The sequence below is a fragment of the Oryx dammah genome, unplaced genomic scaffold (genome assembly GCF_014754425.2).
Source record: "Oryx dammah isolate SB20612 unplaced genomic scaffold, SCBI_Odam_1.1 HiC_scaffold_29, whole genome shotgun sequence".
Classification (NCBI taxonomy): domain Eukaryota; kingdom Metazoa; phylum Chordata; class Mammalia; order Artiodactyla; family Bovidae; genus Oryx; species Oryx dammah.
In genome coordinates this window covers 86,038,502-86,065,902 of record NW_024070213.1, presented here as the reverse complement: position 1 = coordinate 86,065,902, position 27,401 = coordinate 86,038,502, and the positions used below count along the sequence as shown (strand labels likewise).

Here is a 27,401-nt window from a genome sequence, read left to right as displayed (position 1 = left end):
TGGCTGATTCATTTTGCTGTGCAGCAGAAGCTAAAAGCCTTATAAACAGCTATGTGTGTATGTTAGTCACTCAATCGGGTCTGACTCTTTGCGACCCCATGGACTGTAGCCCACCAGGCTTCTCTATCCATGGAATTCTCCAGGCAAGAATAGTGGAGTGGATTGCATTCCCTTTTACAGAAGAATTTCCCAACCCAGGGATTGAACCCTGGTCTCCTGCCTTGCAGGCAGATTCTTTACTGTTTGAGCTACAGGGAAGCAGCTATACTGCCATAAAAATTAACTGGTATATATATATGACAGCAACTCAGCAATTGAAAAATTTGAACATCTGGGGCCTGTGGTTGGGACCCTGCACTCCATTACTCTTTCTTGCTGCTTTGCTGGCCTTTACGGGGTAGGTTTGCAGAACTTTATTGTAATTTGATCATGAGAAATGTGAAAGAAGGATATTAGGAGATCTAGTCCTAAAGTCTCTTTCTGTGTCACACTGATGGTCCAAATCTGGGCAAATCATCTCTGTCTCTGTGGCTCAATTTTTTCATCATTAAATGAAGGCTTTGGTCCAGTGATTTTTCTGAGATATCATCCTGCTTTGACAATTCAGCTTGCCAAAATTCCATTCAAGATACCCCATTTCTGTCCTAGCCAAGTTATTTATCCTCTATTTCTCTCTTCCTACACTCTATACCCACTGGTACTTTTGGCATTCAGACCATATTTCTCTTGTCTCAGGGACCAGCAGCTCCCAAATGAAGCCTCCATAGCCTGTTAAAGGACATATAGGCCCTGGCAAGTGGTGGACAAGACAGCCCTTTCCTACTTTTTGAACACAGTGTGACACATCTCCCAGGGATATTGCATGTATTTTCTTTCCTAATTATGAGATAATAGTCTTCCTCAATCTATAGGGTTTTAGGAATAATTCCTGTGTGTTGTGTGTGGGTAGGCAGGATTGAATGGCCATTCCTCCTACTGATCTCATAATCTGTTTATTATTTTGCCTCAGTTACACCCTCAGGAAGGCATATGCTCTGGAAAATGTAAAGCACCAGCTCCACCAAGTGTGCAAAGCAGAAATGCTACTGAACCTGGGACTGTCTTGCTAGCTCCTCAGCCCTGGCCTTCATCTCCAGAGAAACATCCTCATTTTGGAAATTTCACCTGGAGTATGCCACATATGAGGACTTGATTTTCAGATGGCTTTGCTGAAGAAAACTGATAATTGAGAAGAAGATCTTAGCCTGAGGGTCAAAGGATTGAGAACAGATAGAAGTCAGGGAGCTGGCATGGAAGTGGTCTGCTATTGTCTTTCTGAGAACTTTCTTGGAGCTGAATGGGAGATGAGGTGGCAGCTGGGCATTTGTTTTGCTTTCTCCAACTTTTCTTTCCTCTAGGCTTGGAACAGTTCTTAAACGCTTTAGGGATCTGAAGTTGTCTGGACTCAGGTGGGTGATGGAGAGACTTACGACAGGGGGTCAGAGTGCACGTGTTTCAGCAACCTCTTGTGAAGATGACCCTGGATGGTATCCCAAAATAAAGACTGTTTTTCTCTTTTTCTATCCTGATCTCTCCTCCATGCTGCTTTCCTCTGACATCTATATTGTTATGAAGGCAGGAATTTTATTGGACTAAATTAAATGTTTTTTTTTTTTTCATATGTTCCTTCTCTCACTCCCTTCTCTCTCATTTTTTTTTTGTATTCTAATTGAGAGCCTATTAAGTAATAGGAACTACCAGACACTGAGGATACAGTATCTGTAAGATAGGGTTTTACTCTCAAGACTCACATTTTAGAGGAAAATATTCCCTGTTCTTTCCTAGGATCATGCAAGGGAAAGCACTCCTGAGACAGACTGATCATTCATTTCTTTATGCACCCCTTAATAAACAAATAGTTATTTAGGATTTATTATTTGCTATGTTCTACTTTAGGTATTACTAAGAATAATACAGTTGGAAACATACTTATTTTTATTTCATTTCTTTCCAGATTACTCTGGAGCTGTAGATTTTGCCAGACAGTTTTCTGTATGGGAACAAAGGAGGAGCTGGGTCTCAGTACTAAGATAAGAGTCTCCCAGAATGAAGTGGGAAATTTGCTAGTGGTTGGATTTCTGCTTTGTGCATAAACAAAAGTAAAAGATTGAAGGAGAGGCAAAAGAGGAGGGGTTGAAAAGGTAAGAAATGAGAGGAGAGAGATAGTGGAAATGGCTGTTGGAGCTGTGAAGATTTTCTTTACTGTTTTTCCCCCGGTTTTATGAGAGCTGATTGACATATATTAATGTGTAAGTTTAAGGTGCACAGCATGAGAATATACACACACACACACACACACACACACACACACACACACACATATAAATGTGTATTGCAATAGGTTCAGTTAATACCTATCATCTAAAAACTTCTAATTGGGAAAATCTTGAAAGTTAGCTCTGATTGAGAAAATTTCACACATTGAATTTTGGGGAAGTCATTTTGGGTTATACATCGTTCAGCCTGGAGTTTGTTTAAATCTGAAGAGCCTGTCAAACACACACAGCAGGTCTGCTTCAATCATTAAGGTAAAGAATATCTGTTTTGAAGATAAAGATATGACATCTGTGTTTAACTCCCTTGAAGAAAGGTTCCTTTCCTAGACACCAGGGTCCTGCTATCTCATTCTATATCTACTTATCCTGTCTCTTTTGGAAGCTTGAAGGAATATACCCGGATAATGTTTGATGTATGTTCTGTGTTCTGATAAGGTATATGACTATGCTAAAAATCATGCTTCAGTGGAGCAGTTTCTCAGAGTTATCTGAGAGGCTGTCTTCTGGGCTCTAGTCCTCAGTTTGGCTCATATAAAACTCTTCTCTATTCCTCAAAATATTCCATCATCTCATAAATGTATAAGATAAAGAAAAGCAAGAAGAAAAGAAAAAGAAAAAACTTTTCTCCTTGTGATGTTACTAGTTAGGATTTACTTTCTTATCAGATTTTGTATGTCATACAATGCTGTTAACTATAGTCATCATTATTGTACATTACACTTAATATTGACCTTACACTAGAAGTACCTTTTGATTACTTTCCTCCAATTGCCTTTCCTCCTACCCTCCATCTCTGATAACCATATGTCTGACCTTTCTTTCTAAGAGTTTGGTTTTCCCTAGGTTCCGCATGTATGTGAGATCATATTGCATTTGTCTTTATTTGTCTGACATTTCACCTGAGCAAATGCCTTCATGGTCCATGCGTGTCATCACAAATGGTAGAATTTCCTAATTTTTACTGCTGAATAATATTCCATTGCTTTATCTATGCCTTCTTTATCCATTCATCCATTAAGGAAACCTAGGTTCTTTCCATGTGTTGGGTGTTGTAAATAAGGCTGTCATGAACATGGGGGTGCAGATACCTTTCTGAGTTATTGGTTTCATTTCCTTTGAATATATTCCCAGAAACGGAATTGCTGATACATCTGGTGGCTTCATTTTTAGTTTTTTGAAGATCCTTCATGTGTTTATTGAAAAGATTTTCTTGTGTGGTGACTGGGTCCTCTGTGGATGGCTGCCATTGGTTTTGTGGAGGTTTTTCCATTTTGCTTGACTAGGGGAGGGCACAGGGGTCAGAGCAATGAAGGCTTCTGTTTTTTGTGCTGAGATAGCTTTGAGATGAAGGTTTCCTGTCTCCTCTCCTTTCTCATGACTTTTCCTCTCTTTATGAGGATGCAGTAGAGCTTGGCTTAGAAGGTAAGCCTGGGTTTCCTGGCCAACCTCCTCCTAAGAGCTGCCTTCACCTCCTGGTTCTTCAAACTGTAAATAAGCGGGTTCAGTAGTGGGGTCACCACACTGTACTGCATGGATAGCACTTGCTCCAGGGCTGAGCCAGAAGCTGGAGTCATGTACCTTGAAGGGAATTGCACAAAGGAAAAAAATGAGCTCAGGACAATGACCACAGTGCTGTTGGCAGCCAAGGTCCATTCCATCTTTTAGATTCTGCAAAGAGCATCCTCAGGGCTGAGTCAGCTATCACCGGTAGAAGCATCTAGAAATGACTGTATTATCAGTGAGAAGTCTGTCATTTCTGCCTTCAAACACTTCCATACATGAATTATCTTATGCAAAACATTATAGGAGCTACCCTGAGGCAAAAGGAAGTTCTGCAGCATATGAAGTGCTACAGGTTAGAATAGAACTAAAAATAATTTCATGCATTTCTGTTGTACTTCATACATTTCAAAGTGTCTTTTCTTAATAGTTATGATGATGATGAGGATTTTTTTCTCTTTTTTTTTCTCATATACACAACTGTATGTTCCCATCTTGTGATGATAATTCCACTGTTGGACTAGCATATGCAAAACTATATGCTAGTCCAATAATGTCATCATTTTTTCCAAACATTTATGGGGAATTAGCCCAGAATCACAGCACTTTATTTTTACAGTGCTTAGTGGAATAAAATTTTGTCCTTTTTAACATATTTGTCTTTGGCTTAGACAAGAAGCCAAGCTTTATAAATAAAGTGAACTATAAAAATGTATTTAACATGAGATATGATTCCAAAATAGTAAGAATTAAAATTTGGATGTACTTTGTTAAGTATCACAAGGAGTATATCCCAAAGAAGTATTAGAAAAAATTTTTTTTGCAGTTGTTCCATTATCATTGGAACATTCTTTTTTGGGTTTGGTATGCTTGATTAAGAAAGATATTCATCTTACTGTCATTTTTTATCTTTTAATTTCACGCTCCTAACATATCTGTGAAGTAGGTGGGAGAAATCTCCTACCCTCTTGGGAAAATGAGGAAACTGAGGCAAAGAGAGCTCAAGAGATTTGTCCACAGGCCCAGGTGAACTCTCCTAAACCATTCCTTATCCTTTCACACCCTATGACTTCTGTCCAAAAAAAAAAAAAAAAAAAAAAAAGCAGGTGGGAGAAGTTTAGAGCAATTTTTGTAAATCCATCTCCAGTTCACTAGTAGAGAGCATAGGCCGTTAGTTACTCTGTGCCCTGGAAGCAAGGACTCATCAGGTATTGTTGTTTATGTTTGAGAGAAACGTGGTAGAAAAGAGCTTGAGGCGTCAAGTCAGTGAGACTTGGTTTTTATTTTGGCTTCATTCCTAGCTTGTTCTGGAAAGTTTTGTAGGGTACTTGGTTACTCCTAAAAATCAAGTTTTTTTTATCAGAAAATGAGATTAATAATATTTCTGTTTTGCTGTGGCATGATGTATACTAAAATTGAGCTTGATTATGTAAAGTAGCTGTTATATAATAAATGCCTAATAAATAGTTAGGGCAGAAATAAGCTGTGGAGACATCAATTTCCAGTAGGAAAGAGAAATGGCATCTGTTGCAAGGATGATATAATTTATTTATTTTTTGTCTAGTGCTAATAAAAGTCTAGCAAAAGGCTGTATGATTTTCTTTTGATGACTCTGAAATCATAGGTTAATGAAAGTAAGAAAGTCTTTACTTCTTGTATAAACTTATTTTGCAGAGTTAGACAATTGAGGCCTCAGAAAGAAAATGGATTTAAAAAAAAATACTTCATGCATTAGGTCCACAGCTAGAACCTAGGCTTACTGATTCCAGTATAATTCCTTTCCTGCTACTTTACAATGCTCTGTCTACATGGCAAATTTACTTAGTGTGAAAAACACACTGCATTTGTAGGCAAAGTTTTAGCAATGACATACCTGGAAATTCCAGAACCATAAAAGATGATGACCACAAGAAAATGGGATGAGCAGGTAGAGAAGATCTTGTTCCAACCTGTGGCAGAGTTCATTCCCAGGGCTGTCAGGATAATATGGGTGTAAGAACCCACCAATACGACAAAGGTGCCAAGGCCCAGGACCACCATGGTGGTCAGGATGGAGAACACACTAACGTAGGGGTCAGAACAGGGCAACAGGAGTACTGGAGGAAGCTCACAGGCAAAACTGCGGATGAGGTTGGGGCCACAGAAGTGCTGCTGAGCTAGGAGGATGGTGTTAAGCAGGCCAGTCCCCATTCCTATGGCCCAGGAGGCTCCTGCCAGGCCAGCACACACCTTCATGTTCATAGTCACCACATATGACAGCGGGCGGCACACAGCCTGGTACCGGTCATAAGCCATGACTGAAAGGAGGCAAGTTTCAGTGCCCCCAAGAAATATAACAAAGAAGATCTGGATGAAACATTCAAGGAAGGATATAGTCTTCCACTTGGAAAGTAGGTTCTTTAGCAACTTAGGCACAATGACTGAGGCATAGAAAGCATCCAGGAAGGAGAGGTGACTGAGAAAGAAGTACATGGGGGTGTGCAGGTGGGAATCAGTCCTGATCACCAGCAGCATCAGCAGGTTTACTATGAGGATCAGGAGGTAAATCACCAGGAATATTACAAAGAGTACTACCTGAATGTGAGGGTTGTTGGATAGTCCTTGGAGAATAAAGAAAGTGACTGTAGTTGTGTTGCCAGCTTCCATGGAGCACTGGAGTTTCTCTTCAGAAGGACAAGAACAGAAAAGAATGCTCCAATGTGCTATGAATCTCAGAGAATGGCTGGGGATGAGGTGCTATGAATAAGGCTTCAGGGCTGACCCAGGACAGATTGTGTAGCAGAGGCAAACTTGCTATGTCAGACCTCATCAGTCCTGCCCAGTTCAGAGCAATAATCTATTGGCTGCGGTGGAGACGGTGGGAAGGAAGATGTAGAGGCTCAAACCTAGAAAGGAAGGAGAAGAGAAAAGAGATTATTCAGACTGGAGAAGGAAAGGAAGGGAGTTGTAAATAGCCTCCAGAGCACTGAGAAGTGCTTTTCTCCAGTTCCCAAAGTAACTGAATTCAAACCACAGGAAGACTCATTGGCATAGTGAGTAAGCAATAAAGATTTTGGCTGACCTAAGGCCGATAGTCCATGATGCATGTCTGAGTGATTGGCAGAGGTATTGTGACAGCGGATGATGGCACAAAACCATTCTCTGTCTCTGTAAGTTCATGAATCAGTCACTTGGGTTTCTCATTAAAAGAAAATCTGGAAAAACTAGACATTTAAAAATCTGTTCCAGCTTAGAGATTCTACAGATTGGGAGCCAATTTTCCTTGGATATCTCTGGTACTAAATGGAAACTTTCTCCCCTTCTGTGTCAACAGAAGCAGAAGTGGCACAGGATAGTTGTTTTCATGGAAGTCAGGCAGGAGGAAGCTGTCAAATGGGAGGCAAGGGCTGTGTACTTCAGTGACTCCAAGGGCTTCCCATTCCAAGATTTCTGTGAATTTATAATGTCCACTGTTTGTACTGTAGTCTCATCTCTTAACATGAGAGTCCATGAAGACTGTGCTATTCTCTGAGTTGGTAGTAGAGAATTTGGATGAAGCCAAGTCAAATTTGGACCACGTTCTGTGCATCACAGAGATAGTAAAAGAGAAAAAGAGGGGAGATAAAAGACCACCTAGAACATGTGGCAAAATGAACAGTCAAGAGGATTCAGTGCAGAGCAAAGCAAGATATTGTCTTCCCCTCTCTCCCCTTGAAGGGTAACTCAGGAGGAGGATAAATGAGAATCTGATCTCTATTTATGGCTTATATACTCAAGAGTTCCCAGGGTGGATAGTTTTAAGATAAGATGGAGCTGAACGAGAAGGATATTTGTCTTCACATGGGTTCCCTAGGCCAAGAAGAGACACTCTAAGTGGTGGATATTTGAATGGCATTCTTTCTAACATTGGAGCAAAAGCCACAGATATGGCTAGGGCTTCATGGACTACTGACAACTTTGTCTTTCCTTTAGAAGATGCAGAGGTGGAGATTCTGAGCAAGGAAATATCCCTGTAGTCCTTCTGTCCAATGGGAAAATTTCTTGACTTTGCCTCCAAAATAACAATGGCCAGAGGGACTTGATCTCAGCCCTAGACCTTGGAGAGTGTTGGCGGTCCCTGGAGAGGCCCTTAAGCAGGAGACCTGCTCTGATCTGAATGAGTCCTCCAGGGCCAACATTCCTCCCTGTATTACTCTTGTTTCAGTGGGTTGCAAGAGGTACCCTTGGGTGGCTAAGAGTTTCTAAAGATGAAGATAGAGTCTTTTCTATAAGAGACTCTATAAACAAAGTCTCTCTTTTAAGATTTAGAAACCTTAAAACTAAGGTTTCTTAGTTTTAAATCTTGTTATTCCTTTCTCTTTCCCTTCCCTCCTTCTTTTTCTTATCTTTTTGTTAAATTTTTTAGAAATAGGTGTGTATTCATTTGTTACTTTTGGTTGCACCGGGTCTTCATTGCTCATGTGTGCTTTCTCTAGTTGTGAAGAGAGGGGGCTACTTCTCACTGCAGTGTGGCATGGGCTTCTCAATGCGGTGGTTTCTCTTGCTGTGGAACATGGGCTCTGTGCTCACACGGGCACCTAGTTGCAGCATACGGGCTCGGTAGTTGCAGCTTGCTGGCTCTAGGCTGTATGGGCTTCAATAATTGAAGCACAGGGGCTCACTTGTTGCAGCTTGAGCAGTCACAAGCATGTGCTCAGAAGTTGTGGCCTTTGGGCTTAGTTGCACTGTGGCATGTAGAATTTTCCTGGACCAGGGACTGAACCCATGTCCCCTGCATTGGCAGGCAGATTCCCATCCATTGCACCACCAGGGAACTCCTCTTTCTGTTCAATTTTAAATAATATTTGTGATTATAGAAATATAATGATAAAAGATATACAAAAAAGATATTTTAGGTATTTTAAAAATCAAAAAGTATATTTAAATAACTTCATGATAACAGGCAAAAATACAAATTTTTATGCTATCCAATATTAATTCTTTAATTTTTTGCAATTTGAAAAAAATTCAAGTAGGTTAAAAACTGTAAAACAGTTTTGGGTTAGTAGATGCAAACTAGTATATGTAAAATGAATAAACAACAAGGTCCTACTATATAGCACAGGAAATTATTTTCAATATCCTGTCATAAACCATAATGGGAAAAAGAATGTGTAAATGTTTTTGATGTATGGTAGAAATTAACACAACACTTGGAATCATCTAACTTCAGTTAAAAGGGCTTCCCTAGTGGCTCAGACAGTAAAAAATCTGCCTGCAATGCGGGAGATGGGGTTTGATCCCTGTGTCGGGAAGATCGTCTGGAGAAGGGAAAGGCTATCCATTCCAGTATTCTTGCCATGGAGAATTCCATGGACTGAAAAGCCCGAGAGGCTATAGTCCATGGGGTTACAAAGAGTCAGACACGACTGAGTCACTTTCACTTTCAGTTAAAAAGGAAAAAAAAAAACACTTAAAATTTTAACTGTGGTAGTAACTTTTTACTATGGAAAAATTTAAGCATATATAGAAGTAAAAAGAATAATGTAATAATCCTTCTGTATCCATCACCCAGCTTCAGCAATTACCAGCTCATTGGCGCTTTGACCACATGTGATTGAAAAATGTAATCTCTATATTACATGAACAGTCAAGTACTTAAAACATGAACTTGTTCAAAGGTAGAAAAGTATAGATATTGAAGAGCAATTATCAGTCTTTGCCACAGATAAGGACTGAATGATGGTTGATTGAATAAATCCCTAGGAGATAACAAAGCAACAATATGCAAGGAACTTGGGTTTTTCACTCTGGACTATTGAAGTTCAATACTATTGAACTTCAGAAAAAAATAATCTTTTAATTTGTTTGATTCTCTTTATTTTGGAACTTCTGCAATAGCTTTATCCTTTATTTTCCTGAAACAGAGGTCCTCAGTTCAGTTCAGTCGCTCAGTCGTGTCTGACTCTTTGCGACCCCATGAATTGCAGCACACCAGGCTTCCCTGTCGGAGAAGGCAACGGCACCCCACTCCAGTACTCTTGCCTGGAAATTCCCATGGACGGAGGAGCCTGGTAGGCTGCAGTCCATGGAGTCGCGAAGAGTCGGACATGACTGAGCGGCTTCACTTTCACTTTTCTTTTTTAAATTTAAATTTATTTATTTTAATTGGAGGCTAATTACTTTACAATATTGTATTGGTTTTGCCATACATCAACATGAATCTGCCATGGGTGTACACGTGTTCCCCATCCTGAACTCCCTCCCTCCTCCCTCCCTGTACCATCCCTCTGGGTCATCCCAGTGCACCAGCCCCAAGTATCCTGTATCCTGCATCGAACCTGGACTGGCGATTAGTTTCTTATATGATATACATGTTTCAATGCTATTTTCCCAAATCACCCCACCCTCTCCCTCTCCCACAGAGTCCAAACGACTGTTCTATACATCTGTGTCTCTTTTGCTGTCTCACATATAGGGTTATTGTTACCATCTTTCTAGATTCCATATATATGCGTTAGTATACTGTATTGGTGTTTTTCTTTCTGGCTTACTTCACTCTGTATAATCGGCTCCAGTTTCATCCACTTCATTAGAACTGATTCAAATGTCTTCTTTTTAATGGCTGAGTAATACTCCATTGTGTATATGTACCACAGCTTTCTTATCCATTCATCTGCTGAGGGACATCTAGGTTGCTTCCATGTCCTGGCTATTATAAACAGTGCTGCGATGAACATTGGGGTACACGTGTCTCTTTCAATTCTGGTTTCCTCGGTGTGTATGCCCAGCAGTGGGATTGCTGGGTTGTAAGGCAGTTCTATTTCCAGTTTTTTAAGGAATCTCCACACTGTTCTCCATAGTGGCTGTACTAGTTTGCATTCCCACCAACAGTGTAAGAGGGTTCCCTTTTCTCCACACCCTCTCCAGCATTTATTTCTTGTAGACTTTTGGATCGCAGCCATTCAGACTGGCGTGAAATGGTACTTCATTGTGGTTTTGATTTGCATTTCTCTGATAATGAGTAATGTTGAGCATCTTTTCATGTGTTTGTTAGCCATCTGTATGTCTTCTTTGGAGAAATGTCCATTTAGTTCTTTGGCCCATTTTTTGATTGGGTCATTTATTTTTCCGGAATTGAGCTGCAGGAGCTGCTTATATATTTTTGAGATTAATGCTTTGTCAGTTGCTTCATTTGCTATTATTTTCTCCCATTCTGAAGGCTGTCTTTCCATCTTGCTTATAGTTTCCTTTGTTGTGCTGAAGCTTTTAATTTTAATGAGGTCCCATTTGTTCATTTTTGCTTTTATTTACACTTTCACTGTTCACTTTCATGCATTGGAGAAGGAAATGGCAACCCACTCCAGTATTCTTGCCTGGAGAATCCCAGGGATGGGGGAGCCTGGTGGGCTGCTGTCTATGGGGTCGCAGAGAGTCAGACACAACTGAAGCAACTTAGCAGCAGGAGCAGCAGGCTTCTCTGTCCATCACCAACTCCCGGAATTCACTCAAGCTCACATCCCTCAACTCGGTGATGCCATCCAGCCATCTCATCCTTTGTCGTCCCTTTTTCCTCCTGCCTCCAATCCCTCCCAGCATCAGAGTCTTTTCCAATGAGTCAACTCTTCGCATGAGGTGGCCAAAGTACTGGAGTTTCTGCTTTAGCATCATTGCTTCCAAAGAACACCCAGGACTGATCTCCTTTAGAATGGACTGGTTGGATCTCCTTAAATATTTCCAACTTCCCACCACCAAAAAAAGGTTGCAGTTACACAGTCCTTTGTGTTTGCCTTCAGAAGTAAGTCTATTATGTTTGAGATGTACGTTAAGTGATCTCTGAGCTACAAAGGGTAAGAGGAAATATTACTACAGACAAAAGTAAAAAGTAAAACTTTTATTGCAAGAGTTTGAGCTACATACTCAGAAATATTGTTGCTGTTGTTCAGTTGCTCAGTCATATCGCACTCTGCGACCCCATAGACAACAGCATGCCAGGCTTCCTTGTCCTTCACCATCTCCCAAAATTTGCTCAAACTCAAGTCCATTGTGTTGATGATGCCATTTAACCACCTCACTGTTGCTTCCTTCTCCTTCTGCCCTCAATCTTTCCCATCATCAGGGTCTTTCCCAGTGAATCAGTTCTCTGCATCAGGTGGGCAAAGTATGGTAGCTTCAGCTTCAGCTTCAGTCCTACCAATGAATATTCAGGGTTGATTTCCTTTAGGATTAACTGGTTTGATCTCCTTGCTACCCAAGTGACTCTTAAGAGTCTTCGCCAGCACCACAGTTTGAAAGCATCAGTTCTTCAGCACTCAACCTTCTTCATGGTCCAACTCTCACATCCGTACATGACTACTGGAAAAACCATAGCTTTGACTATATGAACCTTTGTTGGCAAAGTAATATCTGAGTGACTCAGAAATATATCTGCATTTTAATACAAATTACATAGTTTGTAGTCTTTTATAACTTCATATCAATAATGAATTAGGCGAAAATTCATTATCTATGTGAAGTTATAAGACTACCCAAGTGGGATCAGAGTGGTGTCCTGGCCTGTTCACTCTGGGCCTCCCTATGTTACCTTTGGGTCCCTCTAGGCAAATAGCCATAGGTGTCTGGGGTGAGACCTGACCCAATGTCAGCAGTGTCAGTAAAGGTTCTCACTATGGGTTCTCCTGAGGCCACGACCTCGGAACAATGGGACACAGCAGAACATGTCCATTTGAGTGTCTTCAAGTTAGCTGGGTAGGGAGGCTTCTCTAGATGTGGTTGCCTTGTTACTCAGGTTCCAAGATTGTTGGTTTTGTTGCCAGGGAAATGAAGTCACTTCATGGGGTCCCCTTACCTGGGCTTCTTCCTGCCAGGGTCCAGCCCCGGTGGATCCAGGGAATTCAAAGCAGGGACGGAGATTAGGAAAGAATAGTGTAGTAGGAAAATTAGTGGAGAAAAGGGGCTGAATAACTTGGTTTACGTGGAAAATTAATAAAACCTCGAGACAAGAGGTTTGCACCATCTATGTTAGGCCACCAGCGTCCACTTGAACAGCGGAGGGTGCCCCGCCTTGGGCTCCCTCTCGCGTGGATCTTAGAAGCCTGGGCAAATAAGTAGACTTGACGAGCCTCTGCGCTCCAGATGGGCATTCAGCCAGAAAAGGGGAGAAAAGAACAACATGTGGGAGCCCAGCATCGGTGCAAGACTCAAGACTTTATTTTCAAAATCAACTTATATACCCCAAGTTGTACATAAAGAAATAATGGAATATGCAGAGTTATGCAGGAGCAGCAGTCCTGACCCTCATTGAGACCAGGCTTTCTTTTTGCATATTTTCCTGTATACAAAAGATCTCAGGTGGTTTACATTATCTTCCAGCCAAGAGGCCTGTTAACATTTTTATGGCTCTCTTCCTAGATAAATGTCTATCAACCAGAAAAACTCTTTTTCCCTAGAAGAGTTTTTTCTTTACTCTGCATCACTCTCAAAGTACTAAATAAAGTTACATTCCTGTCAACAAATGAAACCTTTAATCAGTCCTATTCTAATGATTCTGAAGCTCCTACATTCCTAGGATGTTTTAAGCTTCCTGTGCCTCTTGCGGTCAGGAGGCTGCAAACAATCACATGTGCAGCTGTAAGAGTCCAGCAGGCAGGCTAGAAAGCCATCAGAGGGGTTTTTGGATTGAAACACTCTTATTATGCCCAGGAGATTTATTATCTAAAAGCTCTAAATTAACTTTTTCCAGAAAAAGGTGGTGGGGGGACAGCCCCCTGTTAATGTCAGAAGAGTAGGTGGAAAGCATAACACAGTAAAGCAGGCAGACTCTGGTTTTTTGGGGTGGATGCTCAGGAAATTCCAGGGGGAACCCCTGAAGCCTGATCACGCCCTTGCATTTTGTCAGGCTTCCTTCCTCATGATCTTTGCCATGGGCGGGATTCCTTACACTGGCTCCTGGCAGGGACCTTCGAGCTGATGACTGCATGCCATGTCCATGCACAGTGATACCAACACAACCCACTCCATAGCTTCAGGGAGGCCTGGGTGCGGTAAGGGCCCCAACTTTGAGGATATAGCTGGGTTCAGGCTTGGCTCCTCCTTTTCAACAGTGATATGACCCTCAGCAAGCCATGTACCTCTCAGGGTCCCCCAATTCCCCATCTGAATAGTGGGGGTCATTCTGGTGTCTACTTTCTAGGTAGATCATCAGGTGTGTAGACCTTATATACCTGTATTGCCTGTAAAGCCCATAGGCTGGTATCACCCATGGCTCATGGACAGACTTAGCAAAGGAAAGATTACATTTATAAAGGGCTGCTGTAGCACAGAATACAACTGCAACAAGCCTGGGTCTACTCTGAGATCAAGGGAAAGTCACTCCCCTCCCTGCCTGTTTCCCAGTGTCCCCTGGGAAGGCTGAAATAAAGTGAAATTCAGAGGTTGTCCCCTCTGGCATACAGCCTTCCAGGCCCTCTTGTTATGTATGTTTAGACTCAAGTCTTACTGTTTCATCTTGGTCTATGTGGTGGCTGCCCCCATTATGGCTCCCAGGGTTCCTGGCTCTTGGTCATGCATCCCTGTGTAATCCCCACCCCTCCAAGTGCATGAACATTGCAACTGGGTTATAATATACAGACTAATTTATGAAAAGTCTGTGACTTCTACTCATCCCCTCTCTCTTGTGTTCATTCTTTCTCTCTGTCTCTCAGTCTCTCTATCTCTGTCTTTGCCTATTTTTCTCTCTGTATGGGTATATGCGTGTATGTATATATGTATGTAAAATGTCCTTTCCCTTCCTTAACCCCCTCTGATGATGTCCTGCCTCCCTAGAAGGAGGGTGACATCATTATTAAGGACAGAAGATTGAGAATGAGAGAATTCTCTACAAATATTCAACATCATTGTTACCACCCTTAGCCTCCCCACATAGCGTAGTTCCTTTTCCACAATCACCTCTCTTTTTTCAACCCAATAGAAAAACATTTAGGTTTTGTCACTTCTCTTGGTCTTTCTTCATTTCCTTAGGAAGGTGCACTGTGTCACATACAACTTATGGGGAATAAATACATATGCTTCTCTCCTGTGAATATGTCTTATATCCATTTAATTCTCAGGACCAGCTTTCAACTCTAAGAAGGTGGAGGTAAGGTTTTTGTCTTAGAGTCATCTTTCTAGCTGGCATCTATAATTCTACCCCTTTACTTGTCTTGAGTCTTCAGTAGGCAGACATGCTCTCAGCTATCATCTTCAGAAACTCTGTGAATATGGGCTGTGTCTTTTGCAATGAAATACATTCTCACCATACAATCCAGCCCTCAAAATACTTGGAATCAAAGGACCCAAATGAATTGAATATTTACATCTACACAAAAACCTGCACTGGAACGTTTGTGGCAGCTTTCACATTAAGTGCCAGAATTTAGAAGCAATGATGATGTCCTTCAGGAGGGGAATGGACAAATAGACTTGGTTATATCTATGTAACAGAATGTTTTTCAGCTCTGAAAAGAAATGAGAGAGGCAGGGAGCCATGGGGAGACAGGTAGGGTACCCGAAAAGCGCATTACTCACTGGAAGAAGTCCATTTGGAAAGGTGGCACACCATAGAGTACCAGCTATGTATGACATTTGGGAAAAGGTAACTCATGGGAAGGATGAAAAGATCAGTGGGGATGTGAGGGGCTCATGGTGGGGTTGAGGGGTGAGGAGTGATAAATACGCTGAGCACAGAGGATTTTAAAGGCAGTGAAATTATTCAGTGGGATGTATTCATGGTGACATACATTTGTCAAAACCCATAGAATGTACACCACCAGGTGTGAACCCTAATGTAAACGCTGGACTCTGGTGATCATGGTGTGTGACCACCACACAGGATGTTGATAGGAGAGTTTGGATGTGGAAGGCTCTGAGCACCCATGGTGGGCGATGGGAGACTCAGCCAGGTCACAGCAGAGGGCTTATGGGAACTCTTTGTACCTTACTCAATTTTGCTTTGAACTTGGGCAAACTCCAGAAGATTGTGAGAGATAGGAAGGCCTGGTGTGCTGCAGTCCATGGGGTTGTAAACAGTTGGCACAGCTTAGCAACTGAACAACAACAACACTTCTTTAAACAGATAATAAAGCTTATTTAAACAAAGATACGAGCAAGTTCTCTAGTAGTATCAAATGTCCTTACCTCTTTGAGTCCTTCAATTTATGTGGGCGACTTGAGAGCTGAACTTCAGCGGGCATGGTCTCTTCAACACACACATTTTCACAGTTTCATCTGACATCTGCTTTTTACCTCACTACACTCTTTCTTTTCTAAATAGTATTTTTTCTTCTTCTTTTTTTTGATTGATGTTAATTGACTGTCAATATTATATTAGCTTTCTGGAATACAACATAGTGGTTCAATATTTTTATACACTACAAAATGATCATCAAGATTTGTTTAGTTACCATTCATCACCATACAATGTTTTTACAGTATTATGGATTGTATTCCATATGCTGTACATTACATTCTTATGACATTTGTTTTATAATTGGAATTTTGTACCTCTTAATCTTTCTCACCTAGTGTAGCCATCCCCCTACCACTCTTTTTTAGCAACCACGAGCATATTCTATGCATTCATTTGCTCATTTTGTAGATTCTATACACATATAAATGACATCATAAGGTATTGCTCTTTCTCCGTTTGACATATCTCACTTAGCATAATATCCTCTAGGTCAATTCTTCTTGTCACAAGATTTCACTCCCTTTTTTTTTTTTGCAAATATTTTCTCATGTTCAGTAGGGTGCCTTTTTGTTTTGTGAGTGATTATCTTTGCTGTTCAAAAGATTTTCAGTTGGATGGATTCCCAGTGGTTTATTTTTCTTTTGTTTTCCTTGTCTGAGGAGAGAGATCTCCCCAAAATATTGCTAAGACTCATATCAAAGAGCATACTGCCCATATATTCTTCTAGGAGTTCCATGACTTCAGATCTTGCATTGAAGCATTTGACTCATTTTGAGGTTTGGTGATGGGCAGGGAGGCCTGATGTGCTGTAGTCCATGGGGTTGCAAAGAGTTGGACACGACTGAGCGACGGAACTGAACTGAGGTTATTTTTGTAGATGCCATGAGAAAGGATTCTAGATTGATTCTTGTGCATTCAGCAGTCCAGTTTTCCCAACACCATTTATTATTGAAGAGGCTTTCTTTTCTACATTGTATATTCTCATCTCTGTTGTCGTAGATCACTTGACCATATAAGTGTGGGTTCATTTCTGGACTCTTTATTCTGTCCCATCGATCTGTGTGGAACTTTTTCTTTGTGTGTGTGTGTGCCAATACCATATGACTGAGGATTCCAGGTCTGTAGTATAGTTTGAAATCAGGAAGCATGTTATGTTCAGAGTTGTGTTTCTTTCTTAAGGTTGTATTGACTATTCAGGCTCTTTTGTGTTTCCATATGCATTTTAGAATTCTTTGCTTTACTTCTTTGAAATATTCCATTGATATTTTGATAAGAATGACATCAAATCACTAGATTGTCTTGAGGTGTGGAATCATTTTAACAATACAAATTCTTCAAATCTATGAGCACAGTATATCTTTCCATTTGTGTCATCTTCAATTTCTTTCATCGTTGTCTTCCAGTTTTCTGAGTACAACTCTTTTACCTCTTTGGTTAGATGTATTCTTAGGTATTTTATTTTTATTAATCTCATTGTCATTGGAATTGTTCACTTAATTTCTCATTCTGAGAGTTTGTTATGAGTGTATAGAATTATGACAGATTTCTTTTTTTAATTTAAATTTATTTATTTTAATTGGAGGCTAATTACTTTACAATATTGTATTGGTTTTGCCATACATCAACATGAATCCGCCACGGGTGTACACGTGTTCCTCATCCTGAACCTCCCTCCCACTTCCCTCCCCATTCCATCCCTCTGGTTCATCCCAGTGCACCAGCCCCAAGCATTCTGTATCCTGCATTGAAACTGGACTGGCGATTCATTTCTTATATGATATGATACATGTTTCAATGCCATTCTCCCAAATCATCCCACCTTCTCTCTCTCCCACAGAGTCCAAAAGACTGTTCTATACATCTGTGTCTCTTTTGCTGTACGACAGATTTCTATATGTTAATTTTGTATTCTATAAGTCAGCTGAATTTTCTGATGAGTTCTATTTGTTTTGGGGTGTTGTATTCAGGATTATCATGTCATATCATGATATTATCATATCATGACATAAAATATCATGTCATCTACTATCAGTGAAAATTTTAATTCTTCCTCTCCAGTCAGATTCTTTTTATTACTTTTTTCCATCTAATTACAATGGCTAAGACTTCCTAGACCATATTGGATGAAAATGGTAAGAGTGATTAGGGTTTTAGTTAGGTTTAAGCATAACTATCTCTCTTTTCCTTCCTCCCTCTCTGTCTCTCTAAGGCCTCTGGGGAGGATAGAACTACTTCAGGGTCACACTTGACTCAGGGAATTTAGCTGGACCATTGTTTTCTGCCCCAGCCCCCTCAGCCCAATCCTTGGTATATTTCTGTCTATAATCTGTGTATCATCTTTAGCCAGGTGTCCATTCAGATATTTACCTATTTTTAATGGGATTACTTGTGTTAGAATTCTTTGTATTTTTTGAGCCAAATCCCTTATTAGATATGTGTTTGCAAATATTTTTCTCCCAGTTTGTGACTTGGCTTTGATTTTCTGGATGAGCTCTTTCACGTAATAGAAATCTTTAATTTTTAGAATGCTTATGGTATGACTTTTCTTTGTGGATTGCCTTTTGCGTTTTGTGTATTAAAATTCAAAGCTACTGATCTACAAACCCAAGCTCATGTCGATTTTCTTCTTTAATTTTGAGTAGTTTTGCATTTAAAGTTTGCCTATAAATAATTTTGAGTGAATTTGGAGTTAAGTTATAAAGTTTATGTACATTCATTTCACTGTATATAGTTTCCAATGAGGAGAAGGCAATGGCACCCTACTCCAGTATTCTTGCTTGGAAAATCCCATGCACGGAGGAACCTAGTGGGCTGCCGTCTATGGGGTCGCTAAGAGTCGGACATGACTGAGCGACTTCACTTTCACTTTTCACTTTCATGCATTGGAGAAGGAGATGGCAACCCACTCCAGTTCTTGCCTGGAGGATCCCAGGGACGGGGGAGCCTGGTGGGCTGCCGTCTATGGGGTCGCATAGAGTCGGACACGACTGAAGCGACTTAGCAGCAGCAGCAGCAGTAGTTTCCAATGAATTGTTCCTTGGAAATGAATTGTTCCTTTTTGGAGAAGTTATAGGGTGTTTGATTCCATTTCAGTTTGAATTTCAACAGCTGAATAAGTTCAGCAGGTTGGCCAGCAGAGAACTGTGAGCAAAACGCGGTCTACAATCCCTGTACCAACCATAGGGGGCGCTGAGCCCACTTCTCTGACCCGCCCGCGCATGCACCTTCCTCTGTGAAATTGGCTCTGTGAGCAGCTGAAAGTAGGCTGCCCTCTATGGGGCTGCACAGAGTCGGACACGACTGAAGCGACTTAGCAACAGCAGCAGCTGAAAGGATGTGTCTCCTGAGGCACCACCAGAGCTTGAGCTTTGGGAAGCGCCGGGCAGGTGTCCATGCAACAGGAGTTCAGTCTCTGTAGGGCTCGCCGATATTTGGCCTTTAGGACAACCTGAAGTTGCGTCTGTGCTGAGAGGTCTTGGGTTTCCTCAGGATCTGCCTGTGGAAGCACCATTGGGAGTAAAAGGTGAGAAGTGAGTAGAAGCTTCCTGTGTATGACTGTGGTAATGGCTGGGGGAGGGTCCATCTTCCGCTGATGCCGCAGGGGCTTGTTGTGGAAAACTGGGTTTTTAGTCAATTTTTTATGCAAAGTAGATGGTGTCTGATGTAGTTCTTTGATGTGTGGTGTCCAGTTTTCATGCAGTTGTTATTGTGAAGATTGTCCTTCCCCCTTGGTGTGTTCTTGGCTACTTTCTCCTAAGTTAACTGACCGCATCCACATGGGTTTAATTCTGGGGTCTCTATTGTCCTCCTCTGGCCCTTGAGCCTGTTTTTGTGCCAGTTCCACATTTTGGATACTGTAGCTGTGAGATGCCTCCAGCAGGTTCTCCTTTCTGAGGATCACTTTGGCTATATGGGGTCCTTTGCGGTTCCACAAATATTAAGATAATTTGCTCTATTCTATAAAAAAATACCATTGGAATTTTGGTATGGATTGCGTTTTACTATATACTTTGAGTAGGATGGATATTTTAATATTACAGTAATTCTTTCATTCTGTAAGTGTGGGATATCTTTCCATTTATTTGTATCTTCCTCAATTTCTTCATCAGTGTGTTTTTTGTGTGTGCAGGTCTTTCAAGTCCTCGGTTAAAGTTATTTCTAGATATTTTGTTCTTTTTGATATAATTGTAAATTGGATTGTTTTCTTCCTCTTTCTGATGGCTTTTTATTGTTTAGAAATGTAATTGATTTTTGTATCTTGATTTGGGAATTCACTGAATTCATTTATTAGTCCTATTAGTGTTTTTGTGGAATGCTGCAGAAAATTGGAATTAAAAAAGCCCATTCCTTCCATTACATCCAGGTTACCCACAACACTGATGACATAGTGGCCCTAATACCTTCCCATGGTGCCTCTCAATTACAGGTGGATTCCTATATGAGCAATTAGGTTCATGACTTTGTATGAACTGCATCTGAGTAAGGGTTGGCCTCTATAAGGAAGTGTAATGTTTTCTCTTTCAAGCATAGAAAAAAATTACAATAGCAGTGCAAAGTACTGATTATCTCTTAGATTCTCCAGCCATCTTTACTTTAACTCATTTGCTGCTCACATGAAATATTCTAGTGTATTTTCTCCACAACAGGGACACTCTCCCAGGGAACCAGCATGCAACCTCCAAATGAGGACGTTAGTGTGGTTTCCACATTATAATCCACTCCACAGGCCCACTTCCACTTTTGTCAGCTGGCCCCAACTCTAAGGATATGTCTTTTTCCATTCTGATCTACTTTTCTTTTTTTGGATCCATTACTTATACTTTCCCTCAGTTTCATAACCTTGATGGATTTAAAGCTCCCTAGATGAATATGATCTGGCTGCCCTTTTCTGTATGGCTTCTTTCCCTTTAGGATGTTTTCAATGTTCATCCATGTGTTGGTGCCAGCATTTTATTCACTTTTTTCATTGTACTTAAATATAGAAACATTTACCATTCAAGCCATTGTAAGTGTACAGTTCTATGGCATTAACTACATTCACATTGTTGTACAAATATCCTCACCATCCGTGTTCAGAAATTGTCAATTTCACTAGTGAAACTCTGCAGCCATTAAACTCAGATTCCCCTCATCCCTTGGTAACCACATTCTCCTTTCTTTCTTTGAATTTGACTTCTCTGGATACTTCATATAAGTGGAATCATATAATTTTTGACCTTTTGGAACTGGAGTTATTTTATGTATCATAAAGTCACTCAGTTGTGTCTGACTCTTTGCGACCCCATAGACTGTAGCCTACAGGGCTCCTCAGTCTATGGAATTTTCCAGGCAAGAGTATTGGAGTGGGTTGCCATTTCCTTCTCCAGGGGATCTTCCCAGCCCAGGAATCGAACCCAGTTCTCCCACACTGCAGGCAGATGCTTCACCCCTCTGAGCCACCAGGGAAGATCATGTATCATATTGATTTTAAGGTTAATATATGTTGTATTAATAGTATGTGTTAATATCCTTAGTTTTTAAGACTGAATTATATTGGGTATATGCCACCTTTAGTTTATTCATTCATTGATGGACACTTTGTTTGTTTCTATCTTCTGTTTTTATAGTTAATGATACTATGAATATGAGTGTACCCATATCTTTTCCTGTCCTGCTTTCAATCTTTTTATTATATACCCTCATATGAAATTGGTGGTGTGTGTGTGTGCGCATGCTAAGTCACTTTAGTCATGTCCAACTCTTGGTGACACTATGGACTATAGCCTGCCAGACTCCTCTGACCATGGGATTCTCCAGGCAAGGCTACTGGAGTGGGTTGCCATTTGCTAAGCCAGGGAATCTTCCCGAACCAGGGATCGAACCTGCATCTCTCTCTTATATCTCCTGCATTGGCAAGCAGGTTCTTTACCACTAGAACCACCTGGGAACTTGGTATGTTTCTATCTTTTGCTCTTGTGGTTAATGCTGCTATGACTATGAGTGTACCCATATCTTTTGCTGTCCCTGCTTTCAATCTTTTGATTATATACCCTGATGTGAAATTGGTGGATCATCCCTTAATTCTGTTTAAAGTTTTGAAGAACTGCCAAGTGTTTTCCACAGAGGCCAAACCATTTTGCTTTATTCCTTCTATGGTGAATAATATGGTTGTTTATGGATCTACCCCATTTTGTTTATCCATTTATCCCTTGATGGACGTTTGCATTGTTTCTACCTGTTAGCTATTGTGAACAGTGTTACTGTCAATATATATGTACATCTGTTATTAATTCTTTGGGGTTATATCTAGGAGTGGAATTGTTGAATCCTATGCTAATTGTATATTGTAAACATAAGTAGCACCCTTTTCCATTCCACAATTAAAGTTTAAAGGTTCCAATTTTTCTGCATTGTTGTCAACTGTTGTTATTTTAAGATTTCTTGATTTTAACCATTTTAGAATACGTGAAGGAGTTGTTGCATTGTGGTTTTAATTTGTATCTCCATCATGACTAATGATGTTTGACATGTTTTCATCTGCTTGTTGACCATTTGTATGTCTTGTGTGGAGAACAGTCTGTTGAAGTCATTTATCCATTTTTAAGCTTGAATTGTTTGTCTTTATGTTGTTGGTCAAGTTCTTGGGATAAAAATTCATCAGATATATAATACGCAGATGTTTTCTTACATTCTCTGGGCTATATTTTCACTTTCTGAATTGGCGATGCACAAGGTTTTTAACTTTGAGGAAATCCAATTTATTTTTTTCTTTCATTGCTTGTGGTTTTCTTTCAGATCTAAGAAACTAGCACTAAACCCAGATTGCAAAGGCTTATCCCCATGTTTCACTGAAACATTTCTACATTCATTCCTCAGTATCTGTGGAGGGTTGGTTCAAGGACACTGAGCATACCAAAATCCACATATGCTCAAGTCTCTTATAATACAAATGGTATAATGTTTGCATGTAACCTAAGCACATCTTCCTGTATGCTTTAAATCATCTCTAGGTTACTTATAATAATTAATAAGGTATAAATGCTATATAAATGTTGTAATACAAAGTAAATGTTATGTATCAATAAAAATTTGCTGGCACATGGAAAATTCAACTTTTGCCTTTACAAACTTCTTGTAATTTCCTCTTTCTAATATTTTCAGTACAGAGTTGGTTGAATCCAATGATATGGAACCTGTGGATACAGGGTTTTGACTGTAATTTTACTTCTTACATTTAAGCCTTTTGTGTATTTTGAGTTACTTTTTGTATATGGAAGGAGGAAACGGTCCAGTTTCATTCCTCTGCACATGGGTAGCCAATTGCCTAGCACTGTTGAAAACAGCATTTTCCCTCAATTTAATGTTGATCGTTGTCTAAAATCAGTTTACCATAGATGGGTGGGTTTATTTCTGAAAACTTCCTTCAATTTCGTTTTCTATATGTCTATCTGTATGCCAGTCTCTTAGTGTTTACTCACTGTTGCTTTGCACTAAGGCGTGGAAGTGGAAAGTGTGAGCATCCAACTTTGATTTTCTTTTTTGAGATTGTCTACTTCTGGGATAATTTCTTTTTTCAGTGTCAAGCACACCTCTGGCTTTGTTGCCCAGGACCTGACATCAGCCGTGGGACTTGAATTGATTGTATTGAGTAAGAGGCTCTTAGAATTTGTCATTACCACCAAATCTACCAATAGTCTCATAAAGTTCACTGGTAGATGATCTGAGCTGTTTGGGGATCTTGAAATCTAATACCCTGCATTTCCAGAGTAATTCATTTGATTAAGTTGAGAATTCCTCTGGAGATGCCCCAGAGAAGTGAAGGGAGTCCTTACCAAGGGGTATTGGATTTCTTACATAAAAGGCAATAGGCATAAGCCTGTAGTTTAGAGAAGGACTAGAGAAGAGGGATGCTCATTACCTTTCTGGGTAACACTTAGCTCTCTCATTTCCCTTCTGTAACTCCTGCCAGAGTTCCTGTGTGATGACCTTACTGATGACATTATGGGTGTCAAGAAGGGTCTGGATAAAGTAGGAATTAACTCCTGGTGAGTCCCAGATCTGTTTCCCCCTTTACCCTCTGTCCTTTTTCTCAGAACTTTAATCCCAGCACCATATCCCTTTGTCTCTATTTCCTGGTGTTTTAAGATAGAATGGAGTCCTCAAAACAAAACTTATTAGGCAGACTGAGGTTTCCAGTTTTCAAGTCTCACTTATTCCACTTCTGTTTAACAATTTTCCTAACAAGGTTTCCCTAACAGAGGGCTGAGATCCAGAGTTTCCTTCAGCAAGTCTTGCACATTTAATTCGACTTGTTTAGACCTAAACCCTAAGGCAAGTTCTTTGTACCAAGGCCCTACAATTTTCTTGGAGTTAAAAAAAAAATGGTGGTGGCACAGTGTTCCCTGCCACGTGGCCAGGAAAATCTTTTTGGTTTTAATTTTCACCCATACTCTTCCACCTCAGCCTTCTAGGAGACAAAGCTAAATGAAAGTCGAGCTGAGATCCTGTCAGTCAATTTGCCTTGTCCTCTTCTTCTTGATCAGGTTGGCCTATGATGTACTCTGCTCTGAGAAGCTGGATCAGGGGCTCTGTGAGAAGCTGGGAACACCTGCTGCCTTTGCTGCTTCTGCCCTCTTTCTGTTCCTGGGATTCCTCTTCCTTGTGGCTGCCTTTTTTTGCTTCTTTGTACCCCCTTGAAGCTAACTCGTCTCTGAGCCCTGGGCACTGTAGTGACACCATTGGACATTAGGACTGATCTCCAGGGATGCGTGACTGATGCTCTGAACTTTTGACCCTTTTTCAGTGACCCTGAAAATTATTTGGCATTGCCTTTCTTTGGTATTGGAATAAAAACCGACCTTTTCCAGTCCTGTGGCCACTGCTGAGTTTTCCAAATTTGCTGACATATTGAGTGCAACACTTTAACACAACCATCTTTTAGAATTTGAAATAACTCAGCTGGAATTCTGTCACCTCCACTAGCTTTGTTCGTAGTAATGTTTCCTAAGGCCCACTTGACTTCACACTCCAGGATGTCTGGCTGTAGGCAAGTGAACACACCATTGTGTTTATCCAGGTTTAAGACCTTTTTTGTATAGTTCTTGTGTATTCTTGCCACTTCTTCTTAATCTCTTCTGCTTCTGTTAGGTTCTTGCAACTTCTGTCCTTTATTGTACCCATCTTTGCATGAAATGTTCCCTTGGTGTCTCTAGTTTTCTTAAAGAGATCTGTAGCCTTTCCTATTCTATTTTTTTTTCTATTTCTTTGCATTGTTTACTTAGGAAGGCTTTCTTAAATCTCCTTGCTATTTTCTGGAACTCTGCCTTCAGATGGTTATGTCTTTCCCTTTCTCCTTTGCCTTCCACTTCTCTTCTCTTCTCAGCTATTTGTAAGGCCTTTTCAGACAACCATTTTACCGTCTTGCATTTCTTTTACTTAGGCATGGTTTTGGTCACCGCCTCCTGTATAGTGTTACAAACCTCCGTCCATAGTTCTTCAGGCACTCTATATATTAGATCTAATCTGTTGACTGTATTTGTCACTTCCACTGTATAATCGTAAGGGATTTGATTTAGGTCATACCTGAGTGGCCTAGTGGTTTCCCCTACTTTCTTCAATTTAAGTCTGACTTTTTCATTAACGAGCTCATGATCTGAGCCACAGTCACCTCCAGGTTTTTTTTTTTTTTTTGCTGACTGTTTAGAGTTTCTTCATCTTCAGCTGCAAAGAATATAAACACTCTGATTTTGGTGTTGACCATCTGGTGATGTCACGTGTGGAGTTGTCTCTTGTGTTGTTGGAAGACGGTGTTTGCTATGACCAGTGCATTCTCTTGGCAAAGCTCTATTAGCCTTTGCCTGCTTCATTTGTACTCCAAGGTCAAACTTGCCTGTTGCTTCAGGTATTTCTTGACTTCCTGCTTTTGCATTCCCCTCCCCTATGGACTGGGGAAAAAAAAAAAAGAAAAGAAAGTTTTCTTACTTTCTTTCCTTCCCCTATGGACAGCAAGCAGATCAAACCAGTCAATCCTAAAGAAATAAACTCTGAATAGTCATTGAAAGGACTGATGCTGAAGCTCCAATACTTTGGCCACCTGAGGGGAAGAGCTGACTCATTGGAAAAGACCCTGTTACTGGGAAAGATTGAGGGCAGGAGGAGAAGTGGATGATAGAGGATAAGATGGCTGGATGGTATCATCAACTCAATGGACACGAGTTTGAGCAAACTCGGTGGGGGGGGGTAGTGAAGGACAAGGAAGCATGGCTTGCTGCAGTCCATGGCACTGGAAAAAGTTAGGCATGACTGAACAACTGAACAATGACAACGATGATGAAAAGGATATCTTTTTTTGGTACTGAAAGAAAGTGAAAGTTTCTCAGTCATGGCTGACTCATTGCGATCCCATTGACTGTAGCCCACTAGGCTCCTCGGTCCTTGGGATTCTACAGGCAAGACTACTGGAGTGGGTTGCCATTTTCTTTTCCAGGAGATCTTCCCCATCCAGGGATCGAATCCAGGTCTCCTGCATCGCATGCAAATCCAGAGCTGCTGGTAATCACACAAATATTGCTAGTTAATACATATTATTGGTTTTAATAAAACTTAAGATTAGAAACTTTAAGTAAGGGTATGAAGAGTCTCTTCAGGACTGTAACCTAAGCACTTCATTGCTTTGGCTAGAAACCACAGAGAGTTAGAAATAATATAACTTTAAATGATGTGGCTTTAAGTTATTTGTAGAAAATTTTGGAAGTACTGAACAACAGCAGTCCCCACTGTTTTGAAGGCACCAAAACAGTGTATTCCACCTGTATTCCACTCAAAATCAGGCCCTGTATTCACAACAGAGGATGACATGGCTAGATGGTATCCTGAATAAAGGGCCTGATTTTTGAGTGGCTGGGTGTATTCTTTCCCCAGAGGACAAGGGAGGAAATAGAGTGAAGAGGCAGACATGGCCATGGCTCATAGCCACCTTCCTCTCCACTGAAGAGGAAGTGAACTCAACTTGTAACAACTCAAGGATGGAGATTCCTTCCTGTATCAGTTCAAGTCAACAAAGTTTCATTGATCACCTAGATTATTCAAAGAACTATGGAGGGGATCTTATTGTTGTTATTGTTCAGTTGTTAAGTCTTGTCTGACTCTCTGTGACCCCCATGGACCCCATGGACTGCAGCACACCAGGCTCTTCTGTCCTCCACTGTCTTCTGGGGTTTGTTCAAATTCCTGTCTATTGAGTCGGTGATGGTATGTAACCATCTCACCGTCTGTCGCCCCCCTCTCCTTTTGCCTTAAATCATGCCAGCATCAGGTTCTTTTCCAATGAGCTGTCTCTTCACATCAGGTGGCCAAAGTATTGGAGCTTTAGTTTCTGCATCAGTCCTCCAAAGAATATTCAGGGTAGATCTCCTTTACGGTTA

At 40.7% G+C, this 27,401-nt stretch overlaps 1 protein-coding gene across 1 annotated transcript; it reads right to left on the bottom strand.

Annotated features, from left to right (window-relative positions):
* Positions 1 to 3,730: 3,730 nt before the first annotated feature.
* Positions 3,731 to 6,461, bottom strand: LOC120858094 (olfactory receptor 8S1-like). The gene is made up of 2 exons (XM_040233956.1): positions 5,689 to 6,461; positions 3,731 to 3,893 (listed from the first exon to the last, which is right to left on the bottom strand). The coding sequence occupies exons 1-2, from the start codon at positions 6,459 to 6,461 to the stop codon at positions 3,731 to 3,733; spliced, it is 936 nt and encodes a 311-aa protein (XP_040089890.1).
* Between the last annotated feature and the right edge of the window lie 20,940 nt (positions 6,462 to 27,401).

Excerpts from the sequence above, each read along its gene's own strand:
- LOC120858094 (XM_040233956.1), bottom strand. The coding sequence starts at position 6,461 with ATGGAAGCTGGCAACACAACTACAGTCACTTTCTTTATTCTCCAAGGA. Across the intron at positions 3,894-5,688 it reads TATGGTTCTGGAATTTCCAG|GTACATGACTCCAGCTTCTG; the intron begins GTATGTCATTGC and ends ATTCCCTTCAAG.